Raw genomic sequence first — 16,891 nt, forward strand, 5'->3', positions numbered from 1 at the left:
AACAGCAAAGTGAAGCGTCCAGTTTGGCCAATCCCGGGAAGTGGTGCATCCTCAAATGAACACACGGTCTTACCACCCTCCAGAGGTTGAAAAACACGTTGGTTTGACAGGCATCTGATACGGCATCATTACTTCTGGTCCGTCTCACAAATACATAGACTCATTCTTCCACCTCTATCTCTGGTACATTTCGAGCGTATGTCGCCAACCAGGTGAGGGAGTTCTGCGACATCCATATTCTCTACCCCGAGGAACAATTATCACAATGGTGGCAACTCAGGATCCAGTACCAGGGGGAAAATGGCTAGCCAAGGACGTACGTATATCTATCTCTGCATATGAAACATTTGCACTGATTATACCGATCAGATTGTCTACTTGGCGATCGTTGGCCCTCTGATGCTGGCTGCTGCATTCGAATGGATCCTCTGGCTCGCAGCCTTCATCTATTGTTTGATCAAAGTCTACCACAAAGCAGACCACTGGACGATAAAGGTCCTAGCGGTGGTTAACATTATCCTCTTCTCTTTACTGCGGTAAGCTTGTATCATTGCCCTGCCGGGCGCAGAGAGTCGCTGACAACGATTGCTAGCCTGGCATTTCTCCCTGTCATGGTGGTGACACTTCCCCTACCACCACAAATCACCCGGTATTTCCCTCCACAAATGACTGTGACATTCCAGTGGTTTGCATTCTGGTCCTTTTCGGTTCTCCTCACTGGACCTTGGCTGTTCTGCGTGTATCGACTAGTCACGAGCTCCCTCGGGAGGACAAAAAAAATCAAGGAAGTTCTTGATGACAGGACAGCTCCCAAGACTGTTGTTGTCATGCCAGTCTACAAAGAGGATGCTATGATCTTGATCAAGGCCATTGATTCGGTGGTGGATTGTGATTACCCAGCTTCTTGCATCCACGTCTTTCTTTCCTGGGACGGCGGCTCCGTGGACGAGCCGTATCTTCGAGTGATTCAACACCTTGGGATTCCAATATCTCTCAAGAGTTATCCTCAAAGTATCGACACAGTTTACAAGGGTGCGCGGATCACAGTCTCCCGATTCAAGCATGGAGGGAAACGACACTGTCAGAAACAAACCTTTAAACTAATCGACAGAGTGTATGCTGAGTATTTGAAGCGACATGACGATCTCTTTGTTTTATTCATTGACTCTGACTGCATTCTTGACCGCTATTGTTTACAGAATTTTATGTACGATATGGAACTCAAACCAGGAAGCAAGCACAATATGTTGGCCATGACAGGCATCATCACGTCAACAACGGAAAAGAATAGCCTTCTCACGATTCTACAGGACATGGAATATATTCATGGGCAGCTGTTTGAGCGCTCAGTCGAGTCTGGCTGTGGAGCGGTGACTTGTCTTCCCGGTGCATTGACGATCCTGCGATTTTCTGCCTTTCGAAAAATGGCCAAATATTATTTCGCAGACAAGGCAGAGCAATGTGACGATCTCTTTGATTTCGGTAAATGCCACTTGGGTGAAGACCGATGGCTGACCCATCTCTTCATGATCGGCGCCAAAAAGCCCTATCAGATCCAGATGTGTACAGGTGCTTTCTGCAAAACAGAGGCAGTCCAGACATTTAGCAGTCTTCTCAAGCAACGGCGTCGTTGGTTTCTAGGATTCATCACAAACGAGGTCTGCATGATCACTGATATCCGCTTGTGGGCTCGATACCCTCTGCTGTGTTTAGTACGCTTCTTGCAGAATACGATTCGGACTACCGCATTGCTGTTCTTCGTTATGGCCATCGCTCTTATCACAACATCAAAAAAAGTGGACGATCTTCCAGTCGGCTTCATTGGTGTGTCTCTAGGACTCAATTATCTGTTGATGTTTTACTTCGGTCTTCAGCTTAAGCGTTTCAAGGCCTGGCTCTACCCCCTTATGTTCATTCTGAACCCGTTTTTCAATTGGCTATATATGGTCTATGGGATATTCACTGCGGGACAACGTACCTGGGGCGGGCCTCGAGCGGATGCAGCAGCAGCTGATGCCACTACGACTCCGGGAGAAGCCGTTGAGTTGGCCAAGGCCAAGGGCGACGAGTTAAATGTCAACGTGGACACATTTCGCACCAGTAGTGTTCATCGACGATCAGTTCCGATCCGTCCTTCGGAAAACATCGAAGGTCGCTTTGCTCCTGCAGAGCAACTTCTCGATGGATTCTATGCCAACGCTAAGGAGGTTGGCCCTATTCAGGCACAGCTAGAGACTCCCCTCCCAACCGTTCCTCGATTCCATATTCCTGGTCAGTTTCGTGATTCCTTGGAGTCCTTCAGCGGATCTTCAGATACTGGATCGAACTCTGTTTCGTTGCCACATTATGTGGAAAGCTTGATGAGCGAAGAAGACCAGCGCAAGCTCTATTATGCACGTCAAGCTCAAGGATCAACCGGCATGCCAATCACAGAGGATAAGCCTAATGGTGCAGAATATGATGAAATGTGGCCTGTGGCCTATGAGCCTACCTTTGTTGTTCCGGAAGCCACTGAGCTTCGTCCTGCATGGAGTCACCGAGCCTCGCGTGATTATGTCCCTCATACGCGTACTTCTAGGCAAAATACGGATGCCCCAGAAGTTCCGGGGAGATTGGTGATAACACCTTCTCGACATTCGCGAGATTTTGACAATGCCGGTGAGATAGTGTGAACAACTTTCTCTCTCGCTGACGTCAAATTCTTCAAGTCCCACTTTTTCCCCCTGCCATACCCTGTTTCCCCTGACAAGTTGCTCTAGTCATTATTCCTACCCATTTTTATGTACCGTGGCCCCTTTCGTGATAAATGCCCATTCCCGTGACTCATAGTTCATTCTCTTGTGATGTTTGATTGCATCTGGACCTGCATAGGCCTTGTGGTTTTTCTAATTAGAACATTGCCTCCAATGACTATCAATCAGATCGTTGAAGCGGTGTCTGGACTTTTTGATGTCAGCCTAAGTGGTCAAATTTTAAATTCTTAGAGCTTCTCCTCTGTAGACCCCATCTGCACCCTCCGGTCTTTCCAGGGGCCACCCTCTCCGCATAGTTCTACGTACTAGTTATTTCCTGGCAATTTTTCATTTCTATTTCTGGATTAGTGCTCACCCTCGCCGCTTTTGCTCAGTGAATAGATCTGGGCACAGCTTCCTGCTCACTGATCAGCTCACTGAGCCTGCTCCCGCTAATAAGGAACCCCTTTCGAAGCATATGTTCAGCTCCCTCTAGGGAGTCAAGCCAGATTCCTAGTAACGTAAATTTCCCCAAGGTTTTATCCTTTGCTTTTATCCAGGGTAGCTCTTCGATGTAGAAACTATGTTTAGCCAGAGTATTGTCCTTGATGATTTTCTCTATTGCCCGGGGGACGCGTGATGCGGTGTGAAATACGATGATCTACTAGCGAAACTACACCGTAGGGTCTTCCGTCAGTCAATTCGGCGTCTACTACGTGAATCAAACCGTCGGAAATGGCTTGTTCTCCAACGTCCTGAATTAAAGCCTGAACATGCAGTTAAACGGCTTCAATGGGCACATCGTGTATGTGACTATACCCCAGAGAAATGGAAAAATGGCTTATGGTCTGATGAGTCTACAGTAGAGCGTTGCAAAGGCTCTCGTCGTGTGTACACTTTTACACGCCCAAAGCATCAAATTACTCTACGTGATATCCACGAGCTATATTACAAAGATGTAAAACAGATTTTTGGGCAGCTTTTTCAGGCTCTGGACGCCTTTTAGGCCTTACTCCACTATCAAAACTCCGGACTCACCCCGTGAAGGTGTGAAACAATAGGTAATTCTTGATTCATACCAGCGTGTCTTATCTACCCTTATAGGTGGTGTGGAAGGTGCAGTTTTTATGCAAGATAACGCCCCTGTACATACCGCTTATTCTGTAAGTGACTGGCTACGTGGCCAAGGCTTCGCGGTTATGGAATGGCCTCCCCATTTACCTGATCAAAACCAAATTGAGAACCCATAGGTCCTGTTAAAACAGAGGACTTAATAGCTTCATAGTGAATTTCAGAACGCACGGGCCACAGAAACATTAGAGCTATTGATCACAGCTGCACAGGAGGCTTGAGCTGATCTTGAACTACCTATGTTAGAAAATTTGGCTATAACCATGCCCCCATCGCGCAGGTGATCGAGAGCAATGGAGTGGATACTAGCTATTAAATTTATTGAGTTATTCGGCAGAAAAATAGTGCGGCAGAACCAATGGCGGTAACGAGAGGTGTTTCAACTCATTTAACGTCACTGTATGCACTCCGTATTGAGTTTGACAATAGCTCCGCGTCCCGAGGTTAGGTGATACCACATGCTCAGGTGCAGAAGGCTAAGGGAAACCAGGAACTGCGAACTTCACTTCATGTTCAACTACTGTCCGGGTTTCAATCACCGCTGGTTTATGAGTTTGCTAACTATCAAAAACGAAGCGTCTTTTGCAGGCAAGGGACAAAGTTAACCCGAAATATTCTCCATATAATACTCCTCGCCTTGCGTCGTCGAACACAACCATAATGTCGTCGAGTCAAAAAGGGCCTCACTCCTCGCTATCCGATACTTCGCTTGGCGGTTCCAAACCAGTCAAAAGCACTGCTTTGTCACGATCGATGACACTTCTAGCGATTCGAATCCTTAAGCGCATTCGACCTCGAGAAGGGAATGTTCTCATGTTGACAAACGGGATATGCGTGAAGTACGGACGCCGTGTTCATTTGTCTGAAGCATCAACAATGCGATTTATATCACAACATACATCTCTCCCGGTACCAAAAGTTATATGTGCATTTACTCGTTCTGGATGGACATATGTTGTGATGGAGAGGATCAAGGGAGATATAATTGGCAATGGTTGGGTAAAACGAAGCGAGAACTCAGAGGCGAAACTTCTTTCGCAATTAGCAGAAAAATTTGCGAGATGCGGTGCCTTCAGCCTCCAGAAGGCACAAGGGTTGCTTCTGTTGACGATGGCTCACTTTTTGACTGTCGTATTCCTGGCCCTTCCTTGCGCTTTGGTCCCTTTGACACTACCCAGGACTTTCATCGGTATTTACGGATAGGTATAGAATTTGATTCAAGGCTTAACACTGATATTCAGGAACTTATTAAAGGACAAAGCAAGTCTTGGCCTTTGATGTTTACTCATAGTGACCTTAGTAGCCTGAATATTCTTGTACGTGGAAATGATATTGTTGGTATTATTGATTGGGAAACTGCTGGCTGGTACCCATCGAAATATACTTCTGCCTATCAAGTCAACCCACAAAAACTCTTTTTGGGTTCACGAGATTAACAACTTCCTGCAACCAATGCCTGAAGAGTTGGCGATGGAACGGATCCGCCAAATACACTTTGGAGATGTTTAAACAACCCTGGCGTGTACCTTATACATTCTAGAAAAAAGGTTTGGGTGCGAAGAAGACAAAATGAAGGAGATATGATGAAATGCCGACCCTATGGAAATGAAGGGCCATCAAGAACCTCATGGAAAATTAATCGACTGGTTGATACTACTTTGTTATACTCCAATAGGCTGAAAGTAGCTTGGGTGCCGAATAGATACCTCCGGACAGCCAATGCGATGAGTCAGCGAACGATCAGGATCAGTGAGCACTCACGTGACCTATTGACTCGCTCAGTGAGCCTGAGCCCCCGACTGCAAACCACTCACTGAGCCTGAACCTGGGCGCTTTCATTAAAGTGGCGGTCACCAGAATAGGAAAGCCCCACCTGTCGGGGAAAATCCAGTACGTACAGTGACCTATATAAGAACAGCACAGCAAGCAAATTCCACTGGACAACCAAATAACCAACCATAATGCCCTCAAAGCCCTCTGATGATGCCTTGTGGACCCTGTTACATAATACCCCACTGGGAGGCGGTGATGATGAATTTTTTCTGCCTTCTCTCGTCAGGCGGTGAGCCGACTAAGGATCCAGTAGCCGCCAGAAGGTTCGATGGGCGCACGCACAGTTGGAATAGATTGCACCGCTATATAGGCCGGCCACGTAAATTTTCGGGCGTGTAAGAATTAAGTGTGACTAGATCCTTACCCTTTTTCACTTTCCTCATCCTCAAGTCCAAAAACGAACCAAATCGACCGAACGTTGCTGGTTATCGTTCCCCGCCAATAATAATAATAGTGGAGTGGCGTGCAAATTCTCCCCTCCAACCTTCTCTTCTTTTCTTTCTACGAACTCCCCTTCCTCATTCTCCTACCCGCCCTTTTCCCTCTCGACATAACCCTCTTATTCTCAGCCTACAATGTCTGTTGTCGGTATTGATCTCGGTGCGCAGAGCACCAAGATCGGTGTTGCTCGGAACAAGGGAATAGACATTGTGCGTGCCTGCCCCGCGGAGCCCAGCCTCACTGAAGACTCCGTCCCTGTCCCCTCGTCCCTCGGACTGCCCCCCTCGCTGTCCTGAAAGGTGGATCGCAACAGATGGAATGCTAACCTGAGATTTGTCTTATCTTTCCAGATCACCAATGAAGTTTCCAACCGCGCAACCCCGTAAGTGATGCGTCATTCCTTTTCCCCTCAAGCCGCCGCTGCCCAACCCCGTTTTCCAATCAGATTTTGAAGGCTGACCAGAGAAAAAAAATTTGTTACTTTCTAGGTCCCTGGTTGGTTTCAGCGCTCGCAGCAGACACATCGGCGAGGCCGCCAAGACACAAGAGACTTCGAACCTGAAGAATACCATCAGTTCCCTAAAGCGCCTCATCGGCCGCTCTTTCAACGACCCCGATGTCGCGATTGAACAGCAGTTCAACACGGCCACCATCTGTGACGTCAATGGTCAGGCCGGTGTTGAGGTGAACTACCTGGGTAAGAAGGAGAAGTTCTCTGCGACTCAGCTGGTCGCCATGTACCTCACCAAGATCAAGGACATCGCCTCCAAGGAGCTCAAGCTGCCTGTCTCCGATGTCACCATCAGTGTGCCCGCCTGGTTCACCGATGTTCAGCGCCGCGCCATGATCGATGCCGGTGAGATTGCCGGTCTCAATGTTCTCCGTCTCGTCAACGACACTACCGCCACCGCTCTGGGTTACGGTATCACCAAGACTGACCTTCCCGGCCCCGAGGAGAAGCCTCGCCGAGTTGTGTTCATCGACATTGGTTACAGCGACTACACCGCCACCGTTGTCGAGTTCCACAAGGGTGAGCTGAACGTCAAGGCCACCGCCTACGACCGTCACTTCGGTGGTCGTAACTTCGACCAGGCCCTCACTGAGCGCTTTGCCGATGAGTTTAAGGAGAAGTTCAAGATTGACATCCGAACCCACGGCAAGGCTTGGTCCCGTACCCTTGCTGCTGCCGAGAAGCTCAAGAAGGTCCTGTCGGCCAACCCCCAGGCCCCTATGAGCATCGAGTCGCTGATGGAGGACACCGATGTGCGCGCCATGGTTAAGCGTGAGGAGCTGGAGGAGATGGTCAAGCCCCTGCTGGACCGCCTGACTGTTCCTCTCGAGCAGGCCCTCTCTGAGGCTAAGCTGAAGATCGAAGACATTGATCACATCGAGATGGTTGGCGGCTGTACCCGCGTTCCCGCTATCAAGGAAACCATCAGCAAGTACTTCGGCAAGAACCTTTCCTTCACTCTCAACCAGGATGAGGCTATTGCCCGTGGTTGTGCGTTCTGCTGCGCCACTCTCTCCCCTGTCTTCCGTGTCCGTGACTTCGCCATCCACGATATCGTTAACTACCCCATCGACTTCACCTGGGAGCAGTCCCCCGACATTCCCGATGAGGATACCAGCCTCACTGTCTTTAGCCGTGGTGGTGTCATGCCCTCAACCAAGATCCTCACCTTTTACCGCAAGCAACCCTTCGACCTGGAGGCCCGCTATTCCAAGGCTGAACAGCTGCCCGGCAAGGTCAACCCTTGGATTGGCCGCTTCTCCGTCAAGGGTGTCAAGGCCGATGCCAATGATGACTTCATGATCTGCAAGCTTAAGGCCCGCTTGAACTTGCACGGTATCCTGAACGTTGAGTCCGGCTATTATGTTGAGGATATGGAGGTTGAGGAGCCCGTCCCCGAGGAGGGTGAGCAGAAGGATGGTGATGTAAGCTCCCACACTTGATTATTATCTTTTTTTTTCTCTTCTGTATTCGTTGCAACTAACCTCTTCATGCAGGCTATGGACACCAATGGTGACGAGCAGCCCAAGAAGACTCGCAAGGTCAAGAAGCAGGTCCGCAAGGGTGACCTGCCCATTGCCTCTGGCACTGGCGGCGTCGACCAGACCACCAAGGAGGCCTGGACCGAGCGCGAGAACTCCATGTACATGGAGGATAAGCTTGTTGCCGAGACTGATGAGAAGAAGAACGAGCTTGAGGCCTCCATCTACGAGCTCCGTGACAAGATCGACGGCGTCTACTCCGAGTTCGCCAGCGAGGAGGAGAAGGACAAGCTCCGCGCCAAGCTGACCGATACCGAGGTAAGCGACGCAATATTGCAACCCCATTCCCACAAAGAAGAATCACGTTGCTAACTTCTGATTTCCCAGGACTGGCTGTACGAGGACGGCGAGGACACCACCAAGTCTATCTACGTCGCCAAGATGGATGACATCCGCTTCATCGCCGGCCCCATCATCCAGCGCTACAAGGAGAAGGTCGAGGCCGAGCGCGAGGCCGTCCGCAAGGCCGAGGAGGAGGCCGCTGCCAAGAAGCGTGCCGAGCTTGAGGCCAAGAAGAAGGCCGAGGAGGAGGCTAAGAAGGCTGAGGAGGACGCTAAGAAGGCCGCCGAGGGCGATGCCGAAATGGCGGACGCTCCCGCCGAGGGCGAGGCCGCCCCGGAGGGTGAGGAGAAGCAGTAGATCCGCTCAAACGGTCTACCGGGTGCTTCCCTGTGATTTTGGACCCGGGGGAGGATTCCATGCGTGCCATATTGCCGTTCGCTGCGAAGGGCAGGCGACCTCCCCCGTGCATGATGACGAAAAGGCTTCAAGAGATGTTTTCACGGACCTAGACATGATTCCATTTGCCCGAGCGCGGGATGATGGATCTCTTTTTTTTCCCTGTTTTTTAATGGCACACCGTTTATGATGTAGATCGATGCCTTTCCGATGCAATAGATGAATTTCCTTCATACAAAAGCCGCTCATCATAAAAACTGAAAATTGAATGCGGGGTTGATAGATGTAGAAGGATAAAAATAGACGCCCCTGTAGGATTGTCAAAAGTTAAACATAGGGTTGATTGTATTCCGTGCTACAAGGGACGATACGTAGATGTAGTATTCCTTCTGTGACTGTATACCAATCTTCGCCCCATCGGTCGCCGTGCGTCGCGATGATCCCACCCAGAATGAAATTTGGCTTTACGATCCGGTGGCGGAGATCATCGCTGAACCGGTGGTGCCGGGTTGTGATCTGCAAGTGCAGGGCTGAGAGACCTTTTAAGGCTGGAAACTCGGCGAGCTTGACAGGCGTGTATCGGTTCGTGGTTTCTCACCGGCTTCGCAGCAACTGGTGTCCCTACACAAAGTAGTAGTATGATCTGGATCTAGCGGTTGAGGTAGAATTGGTACAATTGGGGAACAGCGTTTGGTGCTACGGAACCAGGTTTATGGGGGGAAATTGGATCCTTGAAGTGTGGAGTAGATTGCACTTCTTTGTACGGGACTGTAAATTCCAATCTATACAGGCTTTCTAATCCTGTTTCGCGGGGGAGATCGGGCATAGAATTTCGGGGAACCTGTATCAAATACCCGTTATGCACGGGGCTGATGTAATGGGCGCGATGGGGTCGTAAACGAGGGACACGCCAAGGCCAACCAAGGGAAGCGCCAGAGGACCGGGGGAAACCCTCGATCATGATTCCTTGATTCATCACTTGTAGGTGCCAAGCTCGGACGAATTCGTTGTTGGCCGAAAGTTTTTCTCCATTACGGTGTTTAGCGATAGATTGAAATTTGGGGTGATTGTTATTCGCCCTGACGCATTGTATCGACGGTAGAGTCGTATCGACGGTAGAGTCTGCCGTCTTATTCAAGAGGGTTACGAAGTGGCTCATTAGGGAAAAGAGTCGTGTGCTCGGATAGCCCGGAAGTCGCGTGTTGCAGGTGTAAGTTGTTGGGGACGAGGGACTTGAGGGACTCGAGGGCTTAGGGGCTTAAGGGCTTGGGGGCTTAGGGGGCTTAGGGGGCCTGCGTTAAGGGGGGCGGCCCTTGCCAAGGGCCGCCAAGAAGAATCACTCGCTTTCGCTCGGACACTTCGTTTATGCTTTGTGCATGGGGGCTGATTCTCTTCAAATATACTCCTCTCAGGGACCCCAAAGAATCATTTCGGGCTTCTCTATCGGCTCTGCCGGTACCATTGGGTCTATTGTGTCTTTCTATGCCAGCTATCTCTATTCACCGACTCAACCTCCACGAGGAGAAGGGGGTGCGGCATGCTAGGCTACCGGGATTCCCGGTGGAGCCGCTGACCGAGCAGGAAAGCGGGCACGCGAGTTGTTCAAATCCTAATTGCCCACGACCAGGGCATAACTTGGTTGCTATGTGAATTCTGGGTTGATATACTCAGAATGACCGGTCATCCCCCGGGTCCTCTCGAGTCCCCTCGACCGTCCACGTTTCACTCGTCTCACGAGGGGCTCTATAATCCTAGATTCCCATACCCTATAATCCCTATAATATCCCCCCTCTGCCCCTAAACCCCTAGCGGAAGCCCTCTCGTGCAACCCCCCGGATCATCGTATTCGCTTCCTCTCCGGGTCCTGCAGGGCCGTGGGAGCCACTCTCTTGTTGCATCACACCTCCTGCTCAGCCTAAACCCTGCACACCCCCTCTTCGCTCGAGGCAATAGTAGAATTTATAGAAATAGTGAAATAGCCCGCTACTAGCCGTCATAATAGAACCTTTCATCCGGTTCTCTCCCCTCTTCGTTTCTCTCTCCCCTTCCCCCTTCTCCCTCCGGTGGATCCCTCTATCTGATTCTCCTTGATTCTCAACCGGTTGCCAACCGATTGCTAGGTCGGTTTGGTGGAGCTCCATCCGGTTCAATCCGCCCCGCTCGGACAAGCCACTAGAACGGGAGGCACATTGTCTGTTCATGGTCCATCTGATCTCCGGATTGGTCGGATGAGAAGACGGATGGTTCTTGGGTCTTGCGGAGTCTGATCACTCACCTTACTCCCTTTTTTTTCTCTCGTCTCCTCGCGAGGGATCATAACCTCTTCGACTCCCACTTCATCAACCAATTTCATCTCTTCGGGAAACCCTCTCCACCACGGCCATTTACCTCCCTGTTGTATATACGAAACTGCCACTCGCAACCGGCACACGTCAAAGCCGCATCATACGTCGATGAGCGAGACCGATATCCCGCCCTCCGGACCCTGGAATTCCTTTTTCCCTCGCAACTGATTATACCACCCTCTTCGCCATACGCCAGAGCTCCAGCATGCGACTCGACCCCTTCTTGCGCCCAAAGATCACCATTTTCTAAATCCCGGCTATCGCCTATATCGCCGTTCCTTTTGGCCGGAGATGCAGTGGTTAGCCCTTCTAGCGGTCATCCCTGCACTCTGGTCCGCGGTGACCACCGCTCTGCCGAATTCGCTCGACGATCAAGAGAGCCAGAGCGAGACACGGAGCGTCAAGTGGATCGACAAAACTCTCAAGGACCCACTCTGGCTGAAATATGGACTCAATGCATCGGCTGAGTATAAATACTTCCATGAGCCCGGCCGTGATGATATCTTGGGTCACTATGATGTGCGCTTCTTCACCACTCCCGTGAGCGACTCGGAACGCGCCGACACACTCACCCACATGATCCGCGCCTATTTGAACTTCTTCGACGAGAACGACCTTGAGACATGGATTGCGCACGGGACACTGTTGGGGTGGTGGTGGAATGGAAAGGTATGATTGCAAGCTCCCATACCTTTGTCCCCTGCGGCCAACTAGCAAATAGAGAGTTCCGAACTAATCATAGTCGATTGTTTTTGGAATCTAGATTCTCCCGTGGGATTGGGATATGGATACTCAGGTCCCAGATTCGACTCTCGCCTACCTCGGAGACCACTTCAACCAGACCATTGTCGAGTACATGTCGCCTGACAGCAAAGTCAAGCGCGAGTATCTATTGGATATCAACCCATGGTCACGCCAGCGAGAGCGCGGCCAGGGCCACAACATCATCGATGCGCGTTTCATCGATACTACCACTGGCCTCTACATTGACATCACCGGCCTCAGCCAGCTTGAGCGCGATACCCACCCGGATATATGGCAATGCAAGAACTTCCATAAGTATCGGCTCAAGGATATCTACCCATTGCGCCGAACCACCTTCGAGGGTGCACCAGCCAAGGTGCCCTTCCAGTATGATTTAATACTCATTGAAGAGTACACCGAAAAGGCCTTGACCGCCATGAACTTCCACAAGTAAGTTTGCTCCCGAAACGTCTGTCCGCAGTACTCGAGTGAAGTGTAAACTGACTTGGACTGCTTCAGCCATACCTGGTTTCCCGGGCTTGCAGAATGGGTCTCGGACAAGACCATCGCCGCCTTGACTCTCAAAAAGCCGGATGAGAGGCAATACGAATGATCATGGGTCCTTTACTCTCTAAATCCCCCATGATTCCTGCCACGCCCAAAAACGGACTTTTTGTATTCTTTTTACCCGACTACCCCGCCGACTTCTTTCTCGGCTCTCTTTGGACATCAACGGTTTTTAACATATTGTATATTTTGCATTGTCGACAAGCCCGGTTAGGTACATTTGGCCCATTCACTGTTCATTTCTTTTCCTTTGGGCCCTGCATATATTTCATTTGAACTGAGGCGTTTGGGGGAATATGGTATATCTACCCGGGTTTATTTTTGCTCCATGGCGTCACTTTGGATGTGAACAGGAAAATATTTCCAGATTTTGTGACTGGATCAACACATAGGATGTTCTATGCGAATTATACCACCGTTTTGCTCGCGTATACGAACTTCATTTCTCAGCGCGCAAGATTGACATTAGATTGTCTCTGGAGGAAGCAGTAGCGGAGTTCGCGGCATGAGTTATACCTCGCACACCAACCAGTTGTGAAAACTATAATTCAGAGATAGTCGATGTTGAATTTTGCGTGCGCCCACCTCGGCAGCATGCATAATCAGGAACGATTTTTCTCCCGCTGTCACCCGAGTTGAAGCTGTGTCACCAGGTCATTTTCGCCTCAGGCAGTAAGATCTCTTATCTCCGCGCTGACAAAGCTATCACCGTAGAAGGCCCTCGAATTTGCCTCAGCGCCTGCCTATTTGGGAATATATTTCGAGCTCAGCCGGTTTCTCTCTTCTTCCCTTCCTCTATTTCACCCCGATCTGTCACGTCCCACGCTCTCTTTTCTTGCATCTGGCGCCTGTCTTCATCTGTGCATACTCAGAAGCTGCCATGGAGTCCTCCATCGACTTGACTGTACATCACCATGGGACTCCGCATAGCTTTCAACTCCCCACCTCGGCCACTCTACAAGACCTCTCCGCAGCAATAGAAAGCGAGCTCAATATTCCCGTCGCAAACCAGAAGCTCTTGATAGCACCTAAGCCCGGCATGCAAAAGGCGCCCTTCTCTCCAACGCTGCTCTCCACCATCCTTCCTCTCGACTCACCGAAATTCAAAATCACCCTTCTCGGCACCGCCGCTCAAGCCATCGCCGACCTCCACGAACAAGCCTCCGCCACCAACCGCCGAGAAGAAGCGCGCGCGGCCGCCCTGGCCTCCGCCCGCCGTGCTGCCACAAAGCCCACCCCCCGCAGCAGCGGTGTCCACACCCTCTCCTCCTCCACGACCAGCTATACGTTCCACAGACTCCTGCCGCTTCCCTATCTCCCGCGCCCGGAGCGCTCTCTCGCATTCCTCAAACGTCTCCGCGACGACCCAGGCATCCGTGCCGCCATGGCCGCGCACAAGTTCTCCGTGCCTCTGCTGACAGAAATGAACCCGGCCGAGCACACGACGTCCGAGTCACGCACGCTTGGGCTGAACCGCAACAAGGGCGAGGTGATTGAGCTGCGACTGCGGACAGACGCATACGACGGGTACCGCGACTATCGGACAATCCGGAAGACGCTGTGCCACGAGCTGGCGCACTGCGTGTTCGGTGACCACGACCGTGACTTCTGGGACCTGACGGCGCAAATTGAGCGCGAGGTCGAGCGGGCCGATTGGACGGCGGGTGGGCACCGACTTAGCACCCAAGAATTCTATAACCCAGGCGACTGGGAACGCGTGCAGAGTGGAGAGGAGGTAATTGACGAGGAGGGCTGGACAGGTGGGGAGTTTGTGCTCGGAGGGCTTGGGGAGGGAGGCAATGCGGGGTCTTCGTTGTCGCGGAGAGAGATTCTGGCGCGCGCGGCAGAGGAGAGGATGCGGAAGGAGAGACAGGAGAAGCCGGACAAGGCATAATTATAAAAGGAAGTGGTACATGATTAATGTTGTTCTGGTGGTTTTTTATGGTTGATTTTGTATATATCTTGTTCTGGAACTGATACCCTGATGGTAATTTTGATTTAATCTATAGGTGAATTGTATCACACTTGTTTTGCTATTGATGTAGGAAATTCGAGAGTAGAAGAGTTATAGAACCAATATCCAAAGCTTTTTTTTAAGTCGGTCTTTGATTATTCTTTGACGTCGAAAAATACATATAAAGATGTATAAGGTAGCAGTAGCAATATCAAACAGCGCGTCATGACATGAGGTAGCGTCTGCGCTTCGCCCATTGCCCATAGCATTCGGCTGTTGCCAGACATACTAAGACAGCAACAGCCCAGAAAATATTAAAAAGAAAACTAAATGCACAAACGATTGTCTCTTTTCGACCTCGCAACAATTCCCCAGGGTATCTTATATCTTGCTGTGGCTGATCACGTGTGGCACTGACATAGAGTCGAGTGGGTTGAGGTTAATTCAGCCGAGACGTCAACGCTCTCCCAATAAGCATATTCCAACTACGCCCTCACCCCGCGCAGCCGGCAGTTTACTGTCCGAAGCCGCACTGCGGGCAGAAACGAGACGACATGGCCGTCCCGCACTGGCCGCAGTAGCGGAATGCCGTGGCAGTGGCCTCCTTGGGGGGAGGCGTGCTCACGCTGGCCGGGTAGGGGGCCGGGCTGGCCGGGGAGCGCGGGAACTGGGCTGTCGGGTCAACGGGAGGATAGGTTGGTTGAGGGGCGACGTAGCCCTGCTGGGCTACGGGCTGGGGCGCGGCCATAGGCGCATTGACGTAGGTGATGTTGGTTTGGTTGAAGCGGCGGCGCTGGACGCAGAAGACGATCAGGAGGATCCAGGCGACGAGCTTGCAGACGCCGCCGATGACAATCATGGCGATGCCGCCGTAGAACTCGCCATCGTTTCCATCGAAGCAGGAGTAGTCATAATAGTAGGAGCTGAAGGAGCTGTAGGTGCTGCAGGTAGAGTAACCGGAAGAGAAATAGGTGCCGACGAGGGCGCCGCCGATGATGAAAAATACGACGGCGGCGATGAAGAAGCCGATGCACCACCACTTGGAGATGCCAGGTCGAGATGGCGTGTTATATTGGCTCATGATGGGCGAGGCTTAAGTAGTATGGATTTAGACACTACTGCAATAAAGAAATATGAAGGAAAGAACGGCGCTGCAAACGAAGAAAAAAGAGAGAAAGAGAAAAGCAGAAATCAGCCTCAATTGTTGACAACGGGGAAATAAAGTACTCTGCAAGGCTCAAATCCTCTTCTATGCCAAGACCACTAAAAAGTAAAAGAAAATACGATGTGGCGAGTTGACCAGCTCATCGATCGGTGGATCCAATGGCGTCGAATACGAATTTGGATCAGGAAGGGTTCGAGAGCCAGTATTACTCTAATTGCAAAGTCTAGTCCTGTTCAGGCAAATAAAAAACTTATCCTATAGCTTTGACAGGTGGCTTATACTTGGAATAATTCATTGGCTTTGAGACGTATCATTCAGGACAATATAAATACCACGTTATACCATTAAGAGGGACCGCCTAACCAAGATTTATTTGCTACCGAAGAGGTTTAATTGTTCAATGTTAAACTACCCAACAATTTGCCTTGAATGGGATTCAGAACAAAGACAGAGTTACTGTATTGTTAGGTCTGTTGAGAAGAAGCTAATATGCGCATCGTCGAGAGCGGGCCTAGCGCGGGAGTAATATCGATCGACATGCCCCATGCACTTTAAACACGAGGCTGATTCCTGGGTAGGGTTTGGAAACACGGGACTAGCTCGAAAAGAGACCAAAGATCGCCGTTTTTTTCCAATTTTAACCGTCGATTCCGCCGCCAACCTCGTATTAGGAGGGCTATTGCGCTCCGCTTATGGCCCCTTCCCGTGTGTTTGTGTTGGCGACACGATGCCGGAGCCTCAATTGGAGAATCTCTGAAATCCAACAATATCGTTGAGATGGATTTTGACATCCACTAGGCAAACATCGGATCCACCCACACGAGAAGTGACACATGGCCACTGAACGCCGTCTGCTCCTCCCCTCTCTATCTCCACCGGTCCCTGAGTTTGTTTTCTTGTCTTCTTGTTGTTCCTTCACGGTAGCGAGCATGGCTGTAAATCAGGTACAGGTCTATTGATCACAGAAAGCACCAACTCAGAAACACCGGCCTATAGAATACCACTGAAATAAGTGAAATAAAAGCTTTCTGGTTGACCTAACCCTTTTCTGAATTATAGGAGCCAGCTTATCTGGTATTGTTTTTACGCGGGCTTCCAAGATGGTGTGCTGAATAGCGGACCGGCATTCCTTGGCATTGGTGCGTTTCGTCACCCCATGTTCTGGATTCTTTTAACCATATGCATGATAAGACATCGATGGGCTTCCATAAGGTTGTCTGTCTTGATGCTGTGGGTAGACCATAGGCAA

The 16,891-nt window shown here is 50.6% G+C and overlaps 5 protein-coding genes across 5 annotated transcripts; 4 read left to right on the plus strand and 1 right to left on the minus strand.

Moving 5' to 3' along the window:
- Positions 1–265: 265 nt before the first annotated feature.
- chsD (chitin synthase D) lies at positions 266–2,672 on the plus strand (the record flags this gene model as incomplete). Its single annotated transcript, XM_057077194.1, has 3 exons — positions 266–316; positions 370–536; positions 593–2,672. 3 exons carry the CDS (start codon positions 266–268, stop codon positions 2,670–2,672), a joined length of 2,298 nt encoding a protein of 765 aa, XP_056932774.1.
- Positions 2,673–6,271: 3,599 nt separating this feature from the next.
- On the plus strand, positions 6,272–8,828 carry hsp88 (Hsp70 chaperone Hsp88; the record flags this gene model as incomplete). The annotated part of the gene is made up of 5 exons (XM_057077195.1): positions 6,272–6,346; positions 6,488–6,519; positions 6,644–8,072; positions 8,145–8,447; positions 8,517–8,828. 5 exons carry the CDS (start codon positions 6,272–6,274, stop codon positions 8,826–8,828), a joined length of 2,151 nt encoding a protein of 716 aa, XP_056932775.1.
- A 2,675-nt stretch (positions 8,829–11,503) lies between these two features.
- Positions 11,504–12,569, plus strand: N7462_005478 (putative mannosylphosphate transferase (Mnn4); the record flags this gene model as incomplete). The annotated part of the gene is made up of 3 exons (XM_057077196.1): positions 11,504–11,881; positions 11,976–12,406; positions 12,476–12,569. The coding sequence occupies 3 exons, from the start codon at positions 11,504–11,506 to the stop codon at positions 12,567–12,569; spliced, it is 903 nt and encodes a 300-aa protein (XP_056932776.1).
- An 834-nt stretch (positions 12,570–13,403) lies between these two features.
- Positions 13,404–14,417, plus strand: N7462_005479 (putative zinc metalloproteinase; the record flags this gene model as incomplete). Its single annotated transcript, XM_057077197.1, has 1 exon — positions 13,404–14,417. One exon carries the CDS (start codon positions 13,404–13,406, stop codon positions 14,415–14,417), a length of 1,014 nt encoding a protein of 337 aa, XP_056932777.1.
- A 574-nt stretch (positions 14,418–14,991) lies between these two features.
- N7462_005480 (uncharacterized protein) lies at positions 14,992–15,558 on the minus strand (the record flags this gene model as incomplete). Its single annotated transcript, XM_057077198.1, has 1 exon — positions 14,992–15,558. One exon carries the CDS (start codon positions 15,556–15,558, stop codon positions 14,992–14,994), a length of 567 nt encoding a protein of 188 aa, XP_056932778.1.
- Between the last annotated feature and the right edge of the window lie 1,333 nt (positions 15,559–16,891).

The sequence above is a fragment of the Penicillium macrosclerotiorum genome (genome assembly GCF_028827735.1).
Source record: "Penicillium macrosclerotiorum strain IBT 26536 chromosome Unknown utg000006l_segment0_segment0, whole genome shotgun sequence".
Lineage (NCBI taxonomy): Eukaryota > Fungi > Ascomycota > Eurotiomycetes > Eurotiales > Aspergillaceae > Penicillium > Penicillium macrosclerotiorum.